A 22,756-nucleotide genomic window follows, 5' to 3' on the forward strand; every position below is an offset into this window, starting at 1 on the left:
TATATATATATATATATATATATATATATATATATATATATATATATATATATATATATATATATATTCTCATGACAGGCTCCCAGACTGATGACAGCTCTTTGCAAGAACACCATCCGGAAATATCCAAAATTATTTATATGTGAAGGAAAATTATCTGACGATAGAAAAAAAACGCGAATCTTATGTGACGAGGTGTACTATATCACCAATACATTACTCTGATAAAAATAAGGAGCATAAGCAGCGGCTGCGCGTGGTGTCGGCGCTCATCTCCGTCACGTTAAATTAGCCTTTGAGCCTGTGGCCCGTGTCCCTTGGGACACGGGCTTAGAGTGGCATTAGGGGTGCCTCAGTGTACCTTTCCCAGGTACCTATTTATCGACCAATCCAAAAGTTAAGGGTGAACAGCTGGGTGCATGGACTGTGCGCCGGCTGCCAAGGATTCAAATCCTGGCCCGCCCATTCGTAGTCATGCGTATAAGTATTAATCACTACCCCACAAGGCGCGTATTCTTGGAAAATCGATTTTCATTCATCTGGAGTATGTTGCCAGAGGGTGACGACATCTAGTTCATATTGTCCTATGGTCTCAAGGAAATATCACAAGAACTGATCCTTGAAAATTATATATTGTTTTTACTGGTAATTACGTCAGTTTATAATCTTCCTTGAGGATGAAACAAACATAAAAAAAAAAAAAAAAAATATATATATATATATATATATATATATATATATATATATATATATATATATATATATATATATATATATATATATATATATATATATATATATATATATATATATATATATATATATATATATTGTGCTAAATATCATGTGCACTTTTGACGGGAATTGATCGAATAATCTAATCTTTGAGTCTGTGTCGCAACAGTTTATGTTTTATATCGAATGTGCGGAGAGTACTGTTGAAAGTAATCAGTTCACTGTTTACTGCACGAAGAAATAAGATAATATATGATGCACTACACACGATTTTCTTATGATGCTTTTTGCTTTCAGGTTTAATGAAAATTTGCTAATATGAATAAAAAAAGAAATACTGTAGCAGTTGATTCGGACAGTGATGACAGTGGTCCTCAGACTCCAAAGAAAAAGTCACGTATGATCAGAAATTTAAAATGAAATGGCTCAATCACCAAAGAAAAATTTCCTCTTGGATGATTCAGAGTAAGGAGAACCCAAATAAGGCATTCTGCACTGCATGCCAATGTGAAATAGTAGGCAGTGTAACATTACTGGAGAGGCATCGGTCAACTGAGAAACAAGAAAAGTATACTTGCAAAACGACATTCTCTTTCTTTCTTTCAACCAAGTGTACCAGCAAACTTTGAAAGGCAAGTTACAGCCTCAGAGATTAAGATGTGCGCCTTCATTGCAGAGTATAACTTTCCTGTATCTATAATAGATCATTTGTCAGGGTTTATTGCAAATGGGAGTCTAGACTCTAAAATTGCCGGTGCTGTTAAATGTGGCATAACGAAGGCTACAGTTATCCTTGGTAATGTAATGGGTAATACTTATTTTATTTATCAGATCTTGCTGCACGTCTGAAGGGCACAAAATTTTCTCTCATCATTGATGAGTCCACGGATCTTTCTACCCAAAAGCACCTTGTCTTGATTGTTCACTTCTATGACCTTAATATTCAGAAAACATGTGATCACTTTTTAAGTTTACTTGCGGTAAAAGATTGTACAGCTCAAGGTATTTTCAAATCAATCAAGCATTTCTTCAGCATGCATGACATTCCTATTGAAAATGTAATTGGATTTGCCAGTGATAATGCAAGTGTAATGATGGGAGAAAAGGGAGGAGTCATAACTCTGCTAAAAAGAGAAAACCCATCACTGTGTGCTAGGCTGCGTTTGCCACTCAAAGGCTCTGTGCCTCAAATGCATATGGGGAGCTTCCTAATATGGTTGAAGAATTAGCTCGGAATATATATTCCTACATCATGAACAGCCGTAAAAGATTCTCAGAATATGGAGAATTTCAGAAATTTACCGAAGTACCACTTCGTAAAATATTGCACCCTAGCTGCACCGGATGGCTTTCCTTAGGAGAAGTCGTATAAAGACTTTTAGAGCGGTGACCTACACTAAAACTATACTTTATATCAGCTACAATAGTAGATGGAATTACATCTGCTGCTGCAATTTTACAAGAATTAAATAACCCAATAACAAAAATGTACTTTGCCTTTTTGGCATACATCCTGCCTGGAGTTAATAAAAGCAAACCTTGATTTCCAGGCAACATCCCTAAGAATAGACAAGCTTCGCACATCAGTCTGTAGCAGTGTTAAAGGCATCTTAGTAACTTCATGAAAAGAGAAACTTTAAAAATTTGACCTAACTCATGTTAATATATCTGAACCTTCCAACTATCTCAGTCTAGGAGATATTTACCGTGGAGCAGTAACAGAAAGCATTATCCTAGAGCAGATTTAGAGCAGTTTCAGGTGAGGACACTCAATTTCTATGTAGCTTTCTCAAAGCAGATGCTGAAACGTTTCCTGTCCTCTAATCTGCTTCATAACTTACAACTACTTGAAACACTAGATCCATCTAATGTGCAGCAAGGAAATCTCCCATATCCTTGGCAATCAAATTTTCAAAGATAATTCAAGAAAGTGCCTATGAAGACCTAAACAGAGAATGGTGACAGCTGATTTCGTGTGAACTGCCAGGTCTGAGTGAAGCAGTGGAGGACCCTGAAACATTCTGGTATGCTGTTTCAAGAGAAACAGGAGATTATTACTAAAATGAGTTGCAAGTGGGCACCACCAACAGAGGCACTGGAAGACGATAATTTGCATCTCTAGTCAAAGATAAGAAACCCTGTTCCACTGATATTGTAGATGCTGGATGCATGGGGGGGCCTCCTCCCTTTTGGAAATCGTCTGTTTAGAATTTTTTTGGCTCGTTTTTTTTGTTTGTTTTTTTTTGGCTCAAAGTCCCTTTGCACTAACCTTGTTTCTACTCATGCATTTGACGTAAATGTAATATTTGAAGATGTGTGTGTGTGTGTGTGTGTGTGTGTGTGTGTGTGTGTGTGTGTGTGTGTGTGTGTGTGTGTGTGCAACAAATTCTCTCTCTCTCTCTCTCTCTCTCTCTCTCTCTCTCTCTCTCTCTCTCTCTCTCTCTCTCTCTCTCTCTCTCTCTCTCTCTCTCTCTCTCTCTCTCTCTCTCTATATATATATATATATATATATATATATATATATATATATATATATATATATATATATATATATATATATATATATATATATATTTATTTATCTATTTATTTATTTATCTTGTTCACTTTCCATTGGGTATGTTTTGTCTGGATTTGGTATGTTTTGTTGGCCCGATTTGGTACGATCAAGTAAATCCGATTGGTAACCCTAACCCTGGCGGCCCTCACTCGACAGCTCGTTATCCGCGTACATAAGTAGTTTCCCAAGTCCTCACCTCTTGTAGGCAGGGGGCTCAATCTTTTTGCAGTAGATTACTCCGTACAAAACTAAGTTTGTAGGCACCGTATGTGTTGCTGTGGAGTGCCGTGGGCGGTAGGGCGGAGGTAAAGAAGCACTTAAGTGGAGAGTTTAAAGAATTAATCGCACCGAATTAATTACGAATATGTCACTGTGTTTTATTATCAGTTAAACAGTGACATCACTTCACTTAGTTTTAGAGTTTGTTTAGAGTTTGTGCACACACTCATAGCTCTGAGTTCAACGGAAACCCTCCGGCAGGCTTGCTTGGTAGCACTCCTGCCTCACGCCCAGCCCGCTACTCAATCCTCGGGAAGGTGCTGCCGGCAAAAGCCAGCGGACCTAGACATAACACCAGGTCCTCGTGATGAGTCTGTGTTAGGTGGCGACTTCTCAACAGATGTAAAACAATGGAAATTTCCACAATGGAAGTTCCTACACTACATGAACAAAAATTCTACCTATTCCTACCTTACCTACCTATGGGGTATATATATATATATATATATATATATATATATATATATATATATATATATATATATATATATATATATATATATATATATATATATATATATATATATATATATATATATATCAGGGTTGGAAAAACTCAGTTTTTTTTTAGAATCGCCCGTTGGGTTTTATTATTATTTTTTTTTGGGGGGGTATTTATTATTTTTGGGGGATTTTATTATTATTTTGTTTATTCTTCTTATTTATATGTAAATCAGTTTACATAAGCAATTAAAAAGTAGTTTAGAGTGAAACAAAAGATGCTATGTGTTTTTTCTTATGTAGGAGGGGCATTAGCCAAAAGCAACAAAAATATGACAAAAAAAAAAAAGGCCCACTGAGGTGCCAATCCCTATAAGTCAAAAGCGGTGAACAAAAACTAAAGAATTATCTTGAAACCTCTCTTGAAAGAGTTCAAATCATAGGAATAAGGAAATACAAAAGCAGGAAAGGAGTTTACTAAAGAAAGGGATGAATGATTGAAAATATTGGTTAACCCTTTCATTAGAGAGGTGGACAGAATAGGGATGAGAGAAAGAAGAAAGTCTTGTGCAGCGAGGCCGCGGGAGGAGGAGAGGCATGCAGTTAGCAAGTTCAGAAGAGCAGTTAGCATGAAAATAGCGATAGGAGACAGCAAGAGATCCAACACTGCGGCGATTAGAGAGAGAGTCTGAAGACAGTCAGTTAGAGGAGATGAGGTGATAGCCTGAAATGCTTTTCATTCCACCCTGTCGAGAAAAACGGTGAGTGGAGCTCCCCAAGACATGTGAAGCATACTCGATCCTTCGTGAATGGCTTCCTATAAGGCCCCTGTACAGAGTTAGCAGCTGGGGGGTGAGAAAACTGGCGGAGACGATTCAGAATCCTTAACTTCATAGAAATTATTTCAGCTAGAGATGACATGTGAAGTTTCCAGTTTAGATTATAAATAAAGGACAGACCGAGGATGTTCATTGTAGAAGAGGGGGCAGTGGAGTGTCACTGAAGAAGGGATAGTTATCTGGAAGGTTGTATTGAGTTGATAGATGAAGGAATTGAGTTTTTGAGGCATTGGATAATACTAGGTTTGCTCTGCCCCAATCAGAAATTTTAGAGATATCAGAAGTGAGGCGTTCTGTGGTTTCCCTGCGAGAAATATTTACTTCCTGAAAGATTGGACGACTACGAAAAGACGTGGAAAAGTGCAGGGTGGTATCATAAGCGTAAGAGTGAATAGGACAAGAAGTTTGGTTTAGAAGATCATTGATGAATAATGAGAAGAGAGTGGGTGACAGGACAGAACCCTGAGGAACACCACTATTAGTTGATTTAGAAGAACAGTGATTGTCTACCAGAGTAGCAAAAGAACGGTCAGAAAGAAAAGTTGGAATGAGGTTATAGAGAGAAGGATAGAAACCGTAGGAGGATAGTTTGGAAATCAAAGCTTTGTGCGAAACTCCATTAGAAGCTTTTGATATGCCTGAGCCAACAGCAAAAGTTTCACCAAAATCCCTAAAGGAAGATGACCAAGACTCAGTAAGGAAAGCCAGATCACCACGTAACCCATAATGGAGATCAGAGAGAAGGTTGTGAAGTGATGGATGTTAAAGAATCTTCCTGTTGAGGATAGACTTAAAACTTTATATAGGTAGGAAATCAAAGCAATTGGGCGATAGTTTGAGGGATTTGAACGCTCACCCTTTTTAGGAACAGGCTGAATGTAGGCGAACTTCAAGCAAACAAGGAAAGGTAGATGTTGACAAACAGAGTTGAAAGAATTTGACTAGGCAAGGTGCAAACATGGAGGTACAGTTTCGGATAACAATAGGAGGGACCCCATCAGGTCCGAGGGTTTAGGCCAGCGAAGGCAAGGAAAACCACTGCGAAGGATTTTAATGGGTTGCATGAAGTAGTTGGAGGGTGGAGGACAGGGAGCAACAAATCCTGAATCATCCAAAGTAGAGTTTTTAACAAAGGTATGAGAAAAGAGTTCAGCTTTAGAAGTAGATGAGATGGCAGTGGTGCCATCTGTTTGAAATAAAAGAGAGGAAGATGAAGAAGCAACGTTATTGGAGATTTTTTGGCTAGGTGCCAGAAGTCACTAGGGAAGTTAGATCTCGAAAGATTTTGACCCGTTCTGTTACTGAAGAACAGGCACTTGTTTAGGTTATGCTGATACAGATTGGTCCGGTTGCACAAAGCCTGTGTTAACTTGTATTGTACGAGTACAGGAAATTAACGGGTCAGGCTTGATTACTTTTACATTTTTTTATGTATATGTACATATATAGAGTTTATTTATCAATATGATATAGAATGAATTTTGATATGTATAATGTAAAAAAAAAAGTGTTTTTTTTTTATATGCCAATCCTGATATATATATATATATATATATATATATATATATATATATATATATATATATATATATATATATATATATATATATATATATATATATATATATATATATATATATATGAGAGAGAGAGAGAGAGAGAGAGAGAGAGAGAGAGAGAGAGAGAGAGAGAGAGAGAGAGAGAGAGAGAGAGAGAGAGAGAGAGAGAGAGAGAGAGAGAGAGAGAGTAGAACAGGTTCCGAGTTATAGATGAGGTAAGCAGTGAATTAACTTCGTGAGTCTTTTCCTTGCCTTTGAACATTTCATCAGTACATTTAAATACCCGCCATATAACCCCAAGGAATGGGGAATTTTAATTAAGGACATCTCTTCAGTTGCTCACTTCTCATTCCTGATTTCAACACAGTTAAACGTTCTTTACTGAAATTACCACAAGCTCTGTATGATTCTCTAATTAAATTAAAATCCGATGACTTCATTATTATCGCTAAACCAGACAAGTGCCGTGGCACAGTTGTTATGAATAAAAAAGATTACCGCATGGAAGTTTAATAAATTTTAAGTGATTCTTCTAAGTTTGAATTATTTAATGATAATCTTTCCATTACATTACCAAATTTGAAGACAAGCTAACTAGGCTTCTGAGACATCTTAAACTGAAGGTTATCACTAAAGATATTTTTAACCACCTTTTCACGATTGGCTCGTCTGCAGGCATCATTTATGGCCTTCCGAAAACTCACAAAGTCGGCAACCCTATTAGACCCATTCTCAGCACCATTAACACACTTAATTATTAATTAGCTAAATATTTCATGCCCATACTAAAACCACTAACGTCAAATAAGTTTAACTTAAAAAAAATCTCATGATTTCGTTAAAGAAATGAATAAATTAGAAGCTCATAATACTGCCATGGCTAGTTTTGATATTGTCACTTTTCACTAATATTCCCCTTGATGAAACCATTCAAATCATTTGTGGTGAACTATTTATGAACCATGACACCTTAATTATAATAGAAAAAAAATTAGCATTGGCAATTAAAGACTCTCCCTTCTTTTTCAACAATAAACTATATGTCCAAGTTGACGGTGTGGCTATGGGTCCTTGCCTTGGCCCCACTCTTGTTAATGCTTTTTTGTCATCATGAAACCAAGTGGTTAAACGAATGTCCCAAGTGAATTTAAATCTATGTTTTACAGAAGATATGTTAATGACCCCTTTCTTCTATTTACACACTCTCAACACATCCCTAAATCTCTAAGTTATGTATTTAAACTCCAAACACCCTAATTTTGAATTAACGTGTGACACGGAAAACAATGATTTTATCCCGTTTCTGGATGCATTTGTGACTCGTAATAACAACCATCTACATACTGCAGTTTACCGCAGACCAACTTTCACAGATTTGGGTATTAATTATTTATCTTTCATCCCTCGATCGTTCTAGATTAATGCTATAAAAACCCTCTTATATCGATGCTACGCTCTGTCTCCTAACTGGTTTGTTTTTTATCATGAGGTCAACCCACCCCCTTTTTTTCAGCAATAAGAACACATTCAACACACGCATGATCATCCGTTTTCGGAGAAAACACGTGTGTGTGTGTGTGTGTGTGTGTGTGTGTGTGTGTGTGTGTGTGTGTGTGTATGTGTGTAACACCAAAGGGAAGGAGAGCAAGAGCAACTCACTATGATAGATGCTGCCAGAAGAGATCTTGAGGATAGAGTTCAATAGAGCAGTTTCACTTTCATACCCATGCATTGTAAGGAGGAACAAGGACCGTTAGCAGAGACTGAGAAGACATGTGAGATAAGTGGCACAACAATAAAAGAGTTAAAGCAGTCCAATTCCCTAGGAGGTACCTTGGACAATAAGAGGAGTGCGAAAAGTTGTCATAGAAAAGGAACAACAGCCAACAGCCTGGAAAGAAATATATGACAGCTACTTTATATATATATATATATATATATATATATATATATATATATATATATATATATATATATATATATATATATATATATATATATATATATATATTATGGTTTTATGTAGAACACAGGCGTTGCATCTGATGAAAGGTGAAGATATTGTTTGTAGTACTGTAATGAAACAGCAAGGCTATAACAGTTTCAAGCCAAGGAGCTTCTGTGCAGGAAATTAATCTTTTGTTTTCACATACTTAAGTAATTAAGATATTTTTCTGTTTTTAATCTTTATATAATATACTTATATTTTCTTGCATTTAATAATACATTCTTGTGATGCATCAATGGTGATAGTATTTTGAATCCTTTTATTTTAGTATATAATAGTATACTATATCAACAGTAAAATTTGAAACAACAATTGATGCAAAGATGTAAATTCTTTGGACTGCTGCATCCCATTAAAAAAATAAAATAAATAAATAAAATAAAAAATAACAATAATAATGATAATAATAATAATAATAATAATGATGATACTACTACTACTACTACTACTACTACTACTAGTACTACTACTACTACTACTACTACTACTAATAATAATAATAATAATAATGTACTGACAAGGTGAGTTTTAATTGCCTCATTATTTTTTTTGTCAATTTGGAAAAATATTTTTGTAATATATATATATATATATATATATATATATATATATATATATATATATATATATATATATATATATATATATATATATATATATATATATATATATATATATATATATAAAGAAGCATGTCAAGCGTTGGTTCGGTGCTCATCGTCACTTTTCCTGTAGCTTGTGGCAGGTCAAAACTTACTACCTCGGGGCGCATGACTGGAATAACACCGTGTTGCATATCTTTTCCCCACGTACCCATTCATCAAATACAGGCGAGGCCATAAATAGTGGCGGATTGTATACAATAATAATGCCGGCGGTTCGTGGTAACCATCCCATCAGTAACAAAATAACAATAAAATGTATTTTACTCATCACAGTGTTAATATCGTGTTTTATTTCCCTTCTTCTTCATGACTTCCTGTAGACGACGAGGACGAGGAGTCAACAAGGCCTTGCAGTTTATCTTGTGGAAGACTTTCCCACACTCGTTGCAGTGCAGCTTTCAGTTTCGGCAGTGAACTAGTGTCCTCTTTCTTGATCTAATTTTTCAGAAAAGACCACAAGTTCTCGATAGGATTAAGATCAGAACTGTTGGCAGGCCAATCCTTGATGTAATCCAAGTCACAATTGTTCAACCACTCTACTTGTTTGCTCATGTGGCAGGGAGCCCCATCCTGCATGAAACATTCTGCTTTGCACTTCACATAACACTCCTCTAAATTGTCATATAACCGTTCTAAGTACTGTTCGCTGTTCACTGACTCTCTTTTCAAAAAAGACCAAATTGCCAACACCAAAGTATGTAAATGCTCCCCAAACCATAACTGAATCTGGATGTTTTGCCGTTTTTACCGTGTATTTTGGGTCGTACCGGTCAGATCCTTTTGGTCTACGCACTCTTGCAAACTGTGTCCCAGATACTGTGAAAACACTTTCATCACTACACAGTACACAATGTATTTTCTCTATGGGCCACTAAATGTATTTCTTGGCAAAACTGAGCCTGTTTTCAATGTGCGTGAAAAGTGAAAAGTGAGCAAAGGTTTCCTCGCGGGAGTGCGGGAAGGGAGATCAAGCTCTTTTCTACGGTAACGTGATACTGTCCTGCGAGACACATTACCCAATAGACCTGGATTATTTTCTTTAGCTCACGTGCTGTACTTACAGGTCTAATACTAAAGTCACACTTCAACACAGTTAGTCCTTTTATTTACTTTTTTTTAGGCCAACCAGGTTTTGATAAGTGGGCTGGTACTGCATAATTTTTGGCGACCCGGCATCGCTGCAGCCAGCGTTCAACAGTACTTTGAGCACACCAGTCTGTTGTTGAATAACATTTGCGCCAATTCCGGCCTTATGTAAGGCGTAAATACGACTGATTTTGTCTTGAGTGATTTGTGATTGCATCGTCTCCAAGACAATGTCACTACCCACGACACACAGATCACTGACCGTTAATCTGCAATGCCCCGCTGATGGCTCACGGAGTAAATTGCCAAATAGGTGATTTTTTTAAATAAGTTCCCGTTAGCCAGACAGGAGGGGTGAAATGACCTTGATCAAATGTTGCCACGCTGTGCGATAGCCGTCACTTTATAACTGATTTGAAAGATGAACACCTACGTCAAATGTTGACCAGCTGCCCCATGTCTAACCAAATAATTAAACCCACAAATCTACAGATGTGCGGCAAGGCACCACAGAGGCACTTGCAACCACATCCTTATACAATATTATAGTGTTTTCTTTCATGAAGGAATATTTTAAGTACCAACTCTGAAAAGACCTTATGAGACGAGCAGCTCAATCTCATGAAATAATAGCTTATATATCTACCTTTACTATAGCAGACAGAGAGAGAGAGAGAGAGAGAGAGAGAGAGAGAGAGAGAGAGAGAGAGAGAGAGAGAGAGAGAGAGAGAGAGAGAGAGAGTGAGTGAGTGAGAGAGAGAGAGAGAGAGAGAGAGAGAGAGAGAGAGAGAGAGAGAGAGAGAGAGAGAGAGAGAGAGAGAGAGAGAGAGAGAGAGAAAACACTTGTACATTTAATGATATCCCTGAGCGGATTGATTAACATAAGAACAAGAAATAAGGGAAGCTGCAAGAAGCGACCAGGCTTATACGTAGAAATATACCTACCTATTTCCATCTATTATCCCAATCCATAAACCCGTCTAATCTCTTAAAGCTCCCTAATGTCGCAGCACTAACAACATGATTACCGAGTCCGTTCCACTCATCTTTCACTCTATCTGAGAACCAGTTTCTTCCTGTCTCCTTCTTAAACCTAAATTTTTCAAGCTTGAACCCGTTTCTATCCTTGTTCTATCCTGGTTGCTGCTCCTAAGAATTTTGCTTACATCCCCCTTGTTATAACCCTTATACCACTTAAAGACTTCTATCAGGTCTCCTCTTAACATACGTCTCTAAAGAATATAGATTTAACAGCTTTTTAACAGCTTTAACAGCTTTTAACAGCTTTTTTTTAACAGGCTTTCTCGTATCCTGTACCTACCAGAGTTTCGTTGTTTAATGAGTACCTACTGTGTGTTTTCTCTACCTACGCTAAGTACTTTGCATTTGTTGATATTAAACTGCACTTGCCATCTGTCCGTCCATTCATTCATCCTATCTAAATTTGCCTGTAAGGCAATGGCATCCGATTCTGACCTAATTAATCTACCTATCTTTGTGTCAACCGCAAATCACTACTAATTCCACTAGTGACGACTGACAAGCCACAGCTCTAATAACAGACTAGTTGTCAACAGCGCTGTACGATGGCAATATCTACACGCTGATAGGCTACTCTACACTAAAATCTGGCAGTCACTTGAGCGCCCTAATCCACCGCAGTCAGTCAGAGACGGACTGCGATAGAAGTGTCTGCGGTAAGCTCCACTGGCTTGTGTTCGCTTTATGTCTGTCCCGCGTTGTTGCGTCTCACCCAGCTGGGGAACTGTGTGCCTGGACAGTGAGCTTGTGGTGATGCTGTGCCGTTTAAGAGATAGTCATATATATATATATATATATATATATATATATATATATATATATATATATATATATATATATATATATATATATATATATATATATATATGGAAAGAATCATAACAAACACTTAATTGCTAAAGATGAGACGGTTGTGCCTACTGGAGGAGGCAGTAGACACCTGCCGAAACGATAATTACTCCCAGTCAGGTCTAAAGCACTGTTCAGGGGATGCTGTGAACTTATCATTAAACCCAGCTGTGACCTCACTGAACGTTTACCTTTGTCTCTCACAAGACAAGGGGGCAGTCACAGCCTGCCCTCGAAAGACAACTCTCTTCCTCCACACAAAACTACAAGCACCTAATAACACACACACCCTACACTCAAAAATTTCAAAATTATCATGGCAACTCCTATACCAGCCTCGGAGTCCCCATCTGGGGAGGGGACCATAAATGTCTCCAGATCGGACTGCCTTTCTGTCGACGACCCTAAGTGTCTTGACATCCCCCTCAACTTTTTCTTCATTAACTTCCGCAACATTCGCGGTCTAAGATCTAATTTTCAATCTGTAGAACACCACCTCTCCTCTTCTAAACCTCATCTTCTTTTCCTCACTGAAACTCAGGTGTCTGAGGCAACTGACAGTAGCCCCTTTTCTGTTCCCTCCTACTTTCTCTATCCTCATTTTCGATCCAAAGCTGGATGCTGCGTTTATGTGCGCAATGACTTAACCTGCTCTCGTGCCCACGCTCTTGAATCTTCCGAGTTTTTCACCATCTGGCTACGACGACAGAGTCACTCTCAAACTAAATTTATCTGTGCTGTATACCTTTCACCTAACTCCTCTGACTATAAGAAATTCTTTGACTACTTAACTTCCAAAGTGGAGCACATTCTGACCCTCGTCCCTTTTGCAGAGATCTCCATTATTAGAGACTTAAATGTTCACCACCAGCTTTGGCTTTCCTCTCCCTTCACTGACCATCCTGGTGAACTAGCCTTCAACTTTGCTATCCTCCACGACCTAGAGCAATTGGTGCAACACCCTACTCGTATTCCTGACCGTCTTGGAGATACGCCCAACATTCTTGACCTTTTCCTGACCTCTAATCCTGCTTATGCTGTCACCCTTTCTTCTCCGTTGGGCTCCTCCGATCAAAATTTCTTATCTCTATCTTGTCCTATCGCTCCAATCCCTCCTCAGGATCCCCCTACGTGAAGGTGCCTCTGGCGTTTTGCCTCTGCTAGGTGGGGGGACCTGAGGAGGTATTTTGCTGATTTTCCTTGGAATGACTACTGCTTCCGTGTCGGAGACCAGTCTTGGTGTGCTGAGCGCATAACAGAGGTGATACTGTCTGGCATGGAGGCGTACATTCCTCACTCTTTTTCTCGACCTAAACCTTCTAAACCTTGGTTTAACACAGCTTGTTCTCGTGCTATACATGATAGAGAGGTGGCCCACAAAAGGTACTTAAGCCTTCCATCACCAGAACCTCATTTACTTTATATTTCTGCCCGGAGTCTGTTCTCCAACTAGCCAAAAACTCCTTCAACATCTAACTCCCCTCGTGACTTCTGGCATCTAGCCAAAAATATCTCCAATAACTTTGCTTCTTCTTCTTTCCCTCCTTTATTTCAACCAGATGGCACCAGATGGCTATCACATCTATTTCTAAAACTGAACTCTTCGCTCAAACCTTAGCTAAAAACTCTACCTTGGACGATTCTGGGCTTATTCCTCCATCTCCTCCACCCTCTGACTATTTCATGCTACCTATTAAAATTCTTTGCAATGATGTTTTCCATGCCCTCGCTGGCCTAAACCCTCGGAAGGCTTATGGACCTGATGGGGGTTCCTCCTATTGTTCTCCGAAACTGTGCCTCCGTGCTTGCACCTTGCCTAGTCAAACTCTTTCAGCTCTGTCTGTCAACATCTACCTTTCCTTCTTGCTGGAAGTTTGTCTACATTCAGCCTGTTCCTAAAAAGGGTGACGGTTCTAATCCCTCAAACTACCATCCTATTGCTTTAATGTCCAGCCTATCTAAAGTTTTTTTAATCTATCCTCAACAGGAAGATTCTTAAACATCTATCACTTCACAACCTTCTATCTGATCGCCAGTATGGGTTCCGTCAAGGCCGCTCTACTGGTGATCTTCTGGCTTTCCTTACTGAGTCTTGGTCATCCTCTTTTTGAGATTTTGGTGAAACTTTTGCTGTTGCCTTGGACATATCAAAAGCCTTTGATAGAGTCTGGCACAAAACTTTGATTTCCAAACTATCCTCCTACGGTTTCTATCCTTCTCTCTGTAACTTCATCTCAAGTTTCCTTTCTGACCGTTCTATTGCTGCTGTGGTAGACGGTCACTGTTCTTCTCCTAAATCTATTGACAGTGGTGTTCCTCATGTTTCTGTCCTGTCACTCACTATCTTCTTATTATTCATTAATAATCTTTTAAACCAAACTTCTTGTCCTATCCACTCCTACGCTGGTGATACCACCCTACACTTTTCCACGTCTTTTCATAGACATCCAAACCTTCAGGAGATAAGCATTTCACTCAGGGAAGCCTCAGAACGCTTGACTTCTGATTTTTCTAAAATTTCTGATTGGAGCAGAGCAAACTTGGTATTGTTCAATGCCTCAAAAACTCAATTCCTCCATCTATCAAATCAACACAATCTTCCAGACAACTATCCCCTCTTCTTCAATGACACTCAACTGTCCCCCTCTTCTGCACTGAACATCCTCGGTCTGTCCTTTACTTATAATCTGAACTGGAAACTTCACATCTCATCTCTAGCTAAAACAGCTTCTATGAAGTTAGGTGTTCTGAGACGTCTCCGCCAGTTTTTCTCACGCCCCCCCAGCTGCTAATTCTGTACAACGGCCTTATCCGTCCATGTATGGAGTATGCTTCACATGTCTGGGGGGGTTCCACTCATACTGCTCTTCTAGACCGTGGAATCAAAAGCTTTTCGTCTCATCAACTCCTCTCCTCTAACTGACTGTCTTCAGCCCCTCTCTCACCGCCGCAATGTTGCATATCTAGCTGTCTTCTACCGCTATTTTCATGCTAACTGTTCTTCTGATCTTGCTAACTGCATGCCTCCCCTCCTCCCGCGGCCTCGCTTCTTTTTTCTCACTCCTATTCTGTCCACCTCTCTAACGCAAGAGTTAACCATTAATCTCAATCATTCATCCCTTTCTCTGGTAAACTCTGGAACTCCCTGCCTGCTTCTGTATTTCCACCTTCCTATGACTTGAATTACTTCAAGAGGGAGGTTTCAAGACACTTACCCATCAGTTTTTGACCCTTTTATGGGACTGGCATTTCAGTGAGCATTTTTTTTTTTATTGGATTTTTGTTGCCCTTGGCCAATGTCCCTCGTACTTTAAAAAAAAAAAAATATATATATATATATATATATATATATATATATATATATATATATATATATATATATATATATATATATATATATATATATATATATATATATATAGATAGATAGATAGATAGATAGATAGATAGATAGATAGATGTATATATATATATATATATATATATATATATATATATATATATATATATATATATATATATATATATATAATAACTAGCGAGGGGCTACTGACCCCAGTGATTCAGATATCTGGCGTTGTTCGTTACGTGCCCAAGACACTGACCCTGTAGACTCAAAACATATAATGGTGATCTACGAATCTTGAAATATATTTTCCTTACCAGCTACATTTGTATTGTTTACATAATACCATAATCATTATTAATTTAGGCCTAATTCGTTTTACAGATGAATACCAGCAAAAATGAGTTGGGGAAGGAACAGCTAGTTTTGAGCTGGCAAGGTTGTAAACCCTTGCCAACAATACCAGACAAGAACTTCGCTGTCTTCATGTTGGAAGCGATGGCGAAGGTAGTCGAGGGAGATGACGAAGCCATTGCCGTGGTGAGAATTTCAAACAGTTGGCTTATGTTATAATTGTACTGGTAAGAAAAACACTTAAGGTAAGGTAGTGTAAACATGACATTCAGTACTCTGCTTTTTCAGAGAGAATGATAATGTCAAGCTTCACAGGTTTTATTTCTGCCATGTTCTACCTTACCATTTCTGATAGAGGAGCTAGGTGAGGGGTATACAAGATAGATACATTTAGTTTGAGAAAGAGTCTGTAGTCGTAGCCAGATGGTGGAAAATTCGAAAGATTCAAGAGTGTGGGCACGAGAGCAGATTAAGTGGTTGCGGACATAGACGCAACATCCAGCATTAGATTGCAAATGAGGATAGAGAAAGGAGGGAACAGAAAAGGCGCTACTGTCAGTTGCCTCAAACACCTGTGTTTCAGTGAGGAAAAGATGAGGTTTAGTAGAGGAGAGGCGGTGTTCTAGAGATTGAAAATTAGATCGTAGATCGCGAATGTTGCAGAAGTTAATGAAAAGTTAAGGGGAATGTCAAGACACTTACGGTTGTTACCAGAAGAGCAGTCCGACCTGGCGACATTTGTGGTCCCCTCCTCAAATGAGGATTCCTAGTCTGGTGTAGGAATCGCCATGATGATTTTGAATTTTTGAGTAAAGGGTGTGTGTGTGTAATTAGTTTTGTGTGAAAGAAGAGAGTTGTCTTTAGATTGATTGATTTAATATATTTCGCCGCAACATCACGGTCATATGGCACCACTACAAACCTTTAAAAGTGACAAAGATTGCAGTTTTTAAAATATGGGTATTAAAAACTTATATTATAGGTATGGTAAAAGTGTTAAAAGACCACTATGAAAGAAAATATAAAAAAAAAGGAAATGGAAAAAGCCATATAAAAGTTTGTGATAAAAATAAGAGGGTTGGTATAGTAATGCTTTATTTACTTTATTTCATTCAATTTAAATTTAGAGGGTACTGATGCCAATGACCCTGACCACTGTGTCTGGCATTGTTCGTTCCGTGCCCAAGACACTGACCCCACTGACCCAGATATTTGGCGCTGTTCGTTACATGCCCAAGACACTGACCCAGCTGACTCAGATATCTGGAAGGTCTCTTCCTCATCACGACAGCGGAAAAGATATCGCTCCTGCAACTCCACCAGACTGGGACACTCCACTAGAAAGTGTCGCACTGTAAGGGTAACTAATAAACAGTTATCACAAAATGGACTTCCCGGGACGTGAGGTAACCGTGAGTGAGACGTGTATGACCCGTCCGGAGAGAGGCCAGTGCAGTCTCAGCGGCGCTCCTGCACATGGACATATGTCCATGAACGGAAAGTTACTTAAGTTATCTCACCCGTCTTAGTGGTGGCAATCAAATCCTCCTACCTGCCCTGCCAACATGAAAGAACTGCCATCCTCATACTGGAGTATAAGTCATGTAAGAGAATGGGGGTGGAAGCAGGAATTCGAGTTGCTGACTCTTTAGCCAGTCTTCTCATTCCCCGGAACTCCAACTCCAATTTGCAGGGACCCAGGAAAATTTGACGTGGTAGCCTCTACGCTGTAAAAGGTAAAGCAACTAAAAAATCAATAAAACAAGTGGATGAAGGGAAGAAGGGCTAAAATGTTGAATAGCGGAAAGAATAGTGCGAGAGTCGCTAAAAAAAAAAAAAACAGTAAAATATGAGACGAGAATATTAAAAATAATTCTTAAGGCTTGGATAATTGTAGAAAGCCCTGCCATAAAAAGAGAACCAACACCGAGGAGGCTAGCGCCTCGAGTAAAGGAAGGAAAGAACACCAAATCCGATTTCATTGTCGGATTTTGATCCGTCCGTAAATACAGGAATTGAGTCAATGTGTGGAATAGTGTTCCAAGGATAATGCACGAGGCTCAAAATCTAGTAAATTGTTCTTATAAAGAATAAATATCAGGGCCACAGAGAGAAATGTCTGGGAATTGTCAATAACCAACTCTAGGATATCTACATATCCTGTCAAATATAAGTCCCAAGAAACGAGTTTCCTCCACACAAATTCTTCTGTCATATAAATGGAAATCTGAACACCACAAAGGTGGTATGAATGTAAGACTATAGTTTCCGAAGCCGAGAAACGAAATCCCCGAGTTGCAGGCGAAATGCAACTTCCTCGCAATCAAAGGCATTCGGGCCACAGAAAGGGATTGACAAGTCATCGACATACAAACTACCATGAACTCCTTCTGGAAGCACATCAGTGACACTTTTCATACTTACAGAAAAAAGGGCAACACTGAGTATACTTCCCTGTGGCACACCTCAAGTGAGAGAACTTCAGACAGAACGGCCCCAATCAATAACCTTAAAAAAAACGATGAGATAAAAACTACTGTATAAAAATAGGGAGTCGGCCACGGAGATCGAACTAGAACAGACAGTAAAATCCCGTGGCACCAACATGTGTCATACGCTTTCTCCAAATAAAAAAAATACTGTGATATCATAGTGCTTACTGGCGAATGCTTCATATACAGAAGATACTAGAGATAAAAGAGCATCGGACAAAGACAGCACATTTTCCTAAAAATATATTGAACAGGTGATAAGCAAGTCCCTCTCTCCAAATACCACATAAACGTGACATTTACCATCCTAGCCAGCAACATATAAATCCATGAAGTAAAGGAAATTGGACGCTAATAGTGGCTAACTGATGATCTTTTCCAAGCTTTATAATGGGAATAATTACAACATCTCAAGAGGATGAAAAATCACCGATATTCCAAATAAAGTTATAGACGTCAAGTAAAAAGGTAAAAGCTTCATCGAACATGTGGGGCGAAAAAGGAATATGGTATGAATCATGGCACTAGGAAAAAGCTATGCGTAAAGAAAAATGGGACATTATAAGACTCTCCACCATGGGAGGCAAAATTGACGCCAAGCGATTTGCAACGTCAAAGATGAAGTGCCATAGGTGCAGTTGGATCCTTTCTGGAGACACTAGCAAAGAGCTCAGCAAGCAGTCGGACAGATGCAACTGTCGTAGCATCTGTCACCGTCCCTCAGTCATGGAACACAACAGGTGGAGGTGTAGAATACCCCCCACATATCTTGTGGACCCCATTGAAGACCTTGGTGATTGGAGAGTAAACTGTGATGGAGAAGACATAACTTCCAAGAATCCTGCCAAGACCTCTTTAAGGTGCGACGGGCACGGACACGCGCTTGTCGAAAAGCCTCCAAGCAGTGGATATCTCCACGATGCTGTCAAAGGCGAGAAAAGGCAGTACGCTTTTCTCGAACAGCGCCTGTACAATCCGCATTCCACCAGGGAACAAAACGTTTAGGAAACCATTCAGAGGTCTTGGAGACGGACTGAAGAGCAGCGGTGTGTAAAAACATCAGTGAAGTATGTTGCAGCCTCATCACAATTTCTTATCTTACATACTGAGAGAGAGAGAGAGAGAGAGAGAGAGAGAGAGAGAGAGAGAGAGAGAGAGAGAGAGAGAGAGAGAGAGAGAGAGAGAGAGAGAGATAAAGAGGAAAGTAAAAAAACTACGAGGGTTGACAGCGTCATCATCCCACAAAGGATTGTGACCACTGATTGAGTGATTGATTAATTAATTAAAGTTGGGGCGCCAGAACATCACGGTAATATGGCACCGCTACAAACCTTTAAAATCAACAGTTTAAAGCAACAGTTTAAAATGCTGATATTAAAAAAAAAAAATAATTGTATAGTAAAAATGTTAAAACTACTAAAAAAAACATTGAAAAAGGAAATGGGAAGAAACTTAAAAATGGGAAATGGGAAGAAACTTAATCGCTAAAAATGAGAGGGTTGGTATAGTAATGTTTCAATTAATTAGTTTGATTTTAAGTGAGGGGGTACTGACCGCAGTGACTCAGACCACTGTGTCTAGCAGTTGTTCGTCCCTTTCCCAAGACACTGATCCCATTGACCCAGGTATCTGGTGTTGTTCATTACCTGCCCAAGATACTGACCCAGGCCCCAAGATCCAGTGTTATTCGTTACGTGTTTTCCTCACTTGCCTCCATGTTTTCCCAGTGCAAGGATAAAGTTCTGCCCAATACTATATTACTGATAAAATTAATAGATTGATTGATTGATAGATTTAGCTTATGGCACCGCAACATCGCAACATCGCGGTCATATGGCGCAGATACAAATATAAAATAAATAGAACAGTCAAAATTTGTTTAAAAGACCAGCCTTCTTCACAAACTTAAGAACCTCATGCCCAGGAAAAGAGCCCTCTCTCTCTAAGAATCAGCAACAACTGGAAAATCCCACCCCCATTCAGACAACGGAGAAGATATCGCTCCCTCAGCTCCACCAGAGTGGGAAACTGCACTAGAAAGTGTCGCACTGTGAGGAGAACTAATCAGTCATTACAAAATGGTTGGGTTTCCCAGGACACGGGGTAACCATGGGTGAGATGCGTCTGACCCGTCTGGAGACGAGCTAGTGCAGTCTTTGAGCGACGCTCCCGCACATGGACATACATCAACGAAGAAGTAAGAGAAGTAACCTCCCCCTTCTTCGTAGTGACAACCAAAACTTCCCATCTGCTCTGCCAACTGGCATGAACTGCCACCCTTATGCTGGAATATAAGTCATGAAATGGGATGGAGTTGGATTTTAAAGATTTTAAACTCTGGAGACGACCCATTTCCATAGTCAAACCTTTATAATATTAGATTTTTTCTCTCTCAGTATCTCTAGTTCCTTTCTTGATGGGATGTTTTACCAGTTGGTGCTTCCTTAGCCAGCCTATCTGCTTTCTCATTCTCCGGAATTCAACGTGTGCAAGGACCCAACAAAATCTGATGTGGTCACCCAGACGCTGCAAAAAGCAGAGCCACTCAAGAACCGGTAAAACAAGTGGATGAAGAGAAGAGGAACTAAAATGTTGAATGGCAGAAAGAAAACTGCGGGAGTCGCAAAAAATTGTAAAAGATGGGTTGTGAAGAACAAAATTAATCCTTAAAGCTAGGATAATGGCAGACAGCTCTTTTGTAAAACCTGGATCAACATTGGGGTTCCCAGCACCTTGACAGAATGATGAAGAATGATAACACCAAATCCGACCCCTGCATCAGATTGTGAGTCTAAATACAGGGACGGAGTCAGAATGTGCAAAACAGTGTTCTAAGAATAGTGCAAAAGAGTCACAATCCGGAAGCAAGTTCTTATTAGGAATAGCGCCACAGACAGAAACGTGGGAAAATTGCTGGTAACAAACTTTAGGAAATCGAGAGGAACATACAGAAAGGGAAGGCACATTTAATGCCACCATAACAGAAGCATCCCTGAAACCGAAAGGTGTAGGGAAACTTAAGCGAGAAACATATAGCTGAGAACGTTAATCGCGGGAATTTAATATACAAGAGACTGATTCAGGAAGACGTTGGACACGATACCAGCACCTCAACAAAAAGAACTGGCGACGCAAATCCAATGCAAGGACACCAGCATCCACCAGTAACCTAGAGATTGGGGATGAGCAGAACGCAACAGTTGCCAGGCGAATACCGGCGTGTTGCACCGAATCCAACACATGAAACCGAGCCTCAGTAGTAGACAAATGAGTTTAACAACCGTACTCCAATCTAGAAAGAACTGTAAGGAGTAACAGCACCTTCATACATGCTGCCTTAATATAACGAAGGTGGGGTACCCAAGTCAGGCGACTGTCAAATGTAAGTCTCTGGAAACGTGTTTCCTCCACACAAGAGATTCTTCTATCATAGGGATACAAGTCTGGGTCAGGGTGAATACCATGGAGGCGGCAAAAATGCATGGTCATAGTCTATAATGCCGAGAAACAAAATCCCTAAGTTGCGGCCAACTAAGAAATCTTATTAAGTGCCACCCTTATGGAAAAAGTTGTTTTTTTAAACAAATTATACATTATCATTTAACTATTTTTCTATTTATTTTATAAGTAATATAATATTGGGCAGAATCTTATTTTTACACTGGGAGAACATTGAGGCAAGTAAGAATGACACGTAACGAATAACGCTGGGTCAGAAGGGTCAGTGTCTTGGGCACAACAAAATACGCCAGATATCTGAATCAGTAGGGTCGGTGTCTTGGGTACGGAATAAGCTACAACAGACACAGTGGTCTGAGTCAGTGGGGTCAGTACCTTCACGCTTTAAATTAAATTCAATTAAATTAAACTAAAGTAACTAAAATATTACTATACTCTCTTAATTTCTTATGACTCTTCCCATTTCCTTTTTTATGTTTTCTTTTATAGTGTTTTAAACAAACCCAAGTATCAGCGATATCTGGAAAATCCCATCGTCATCGCGGCAACGCAAAATATATCGCTCCCGCAACTCCACCACATTGGGACATTCCACTAGAAAGTGTGGCACTAAGCAGTCATCACAAAATGGACTATTTTCCCGTGGCATGAGGTAACCATGAGTGAGACGTGTGTGACCCGTATTTTATGCAGGTACTCAACAAAATGTTATGTGATATCATCTGTGCTGAAGCAGGTGAATCCACTCTAAAACAGATAAGATTAGGGGGAGGGAGAGAGGACGTATAATGCTCCAGGTCAGATAACGCACTCCGGGAGTCACTAAGAATTGTAAAATTTGAGACCGGTAAGGCAGGTGGATAGTGCCAGGGGTCAATGTAAACCAAGAGAATAGGGTACCTAAATGCAAAAGTGGGAGAATGTCACAGTGGAAATGTGGTGGGAAGTTTCGGTGTAGGAAAGAGAAACGAAAGGGGAGACAAGTGGGTGGAATGGTGCGAAAGTTGATTAAGTGAAAGTTGATCAAGTGATTATGAATACGT

General features: G+C 39.2%; 1 protein-coding gene across 4 annotated transcripts in view; it reads left to right on the plus strand.

Moving 5' to 3' along the window:
* The first annotated feature begins 11,761 nt into the window (after positions 1 to 11,761).
* Positions 11,762 to 22,756, plus strand: part of LOC135092379 (uncharacterized) — an 80,305-nt gene continuing 69,310 nt past the window's right edge. For all 4 annotated transcript variants that reach the window (XM_063990836.1, XM_063990835.1, XM_063990838.1 and 1 more), the window contains exons 1-2: positions 11,762 to 11,869; positions 15,793 to 15,948. In XM_063990836.1, the coding sequence (XP_063846906.1) occupies positions 15,793 to 15,948 (156 nt within the window). In that variant the 5' untranslated portion in view covers positions 11,762 to 11,869. The remainder of the gene's footprint in view (positions 11,870 to 15,792; positions 15,949 to 22,756) is intronic.

Source organism: Scylla paramamosain, chromosome 40, assembly GCF_035594125.1.
Source record: "Scylla paramamosain isolate STU-SP2022 chromosome 40, ASM3559412v1, whole genome shotgun sequence".
Lineage (NCBI taxonomy): Eukaryota > Metazoa > Arthropoda > Malacostraca > Decapoda > Portunidae > Scylla > Scylla paramamosain.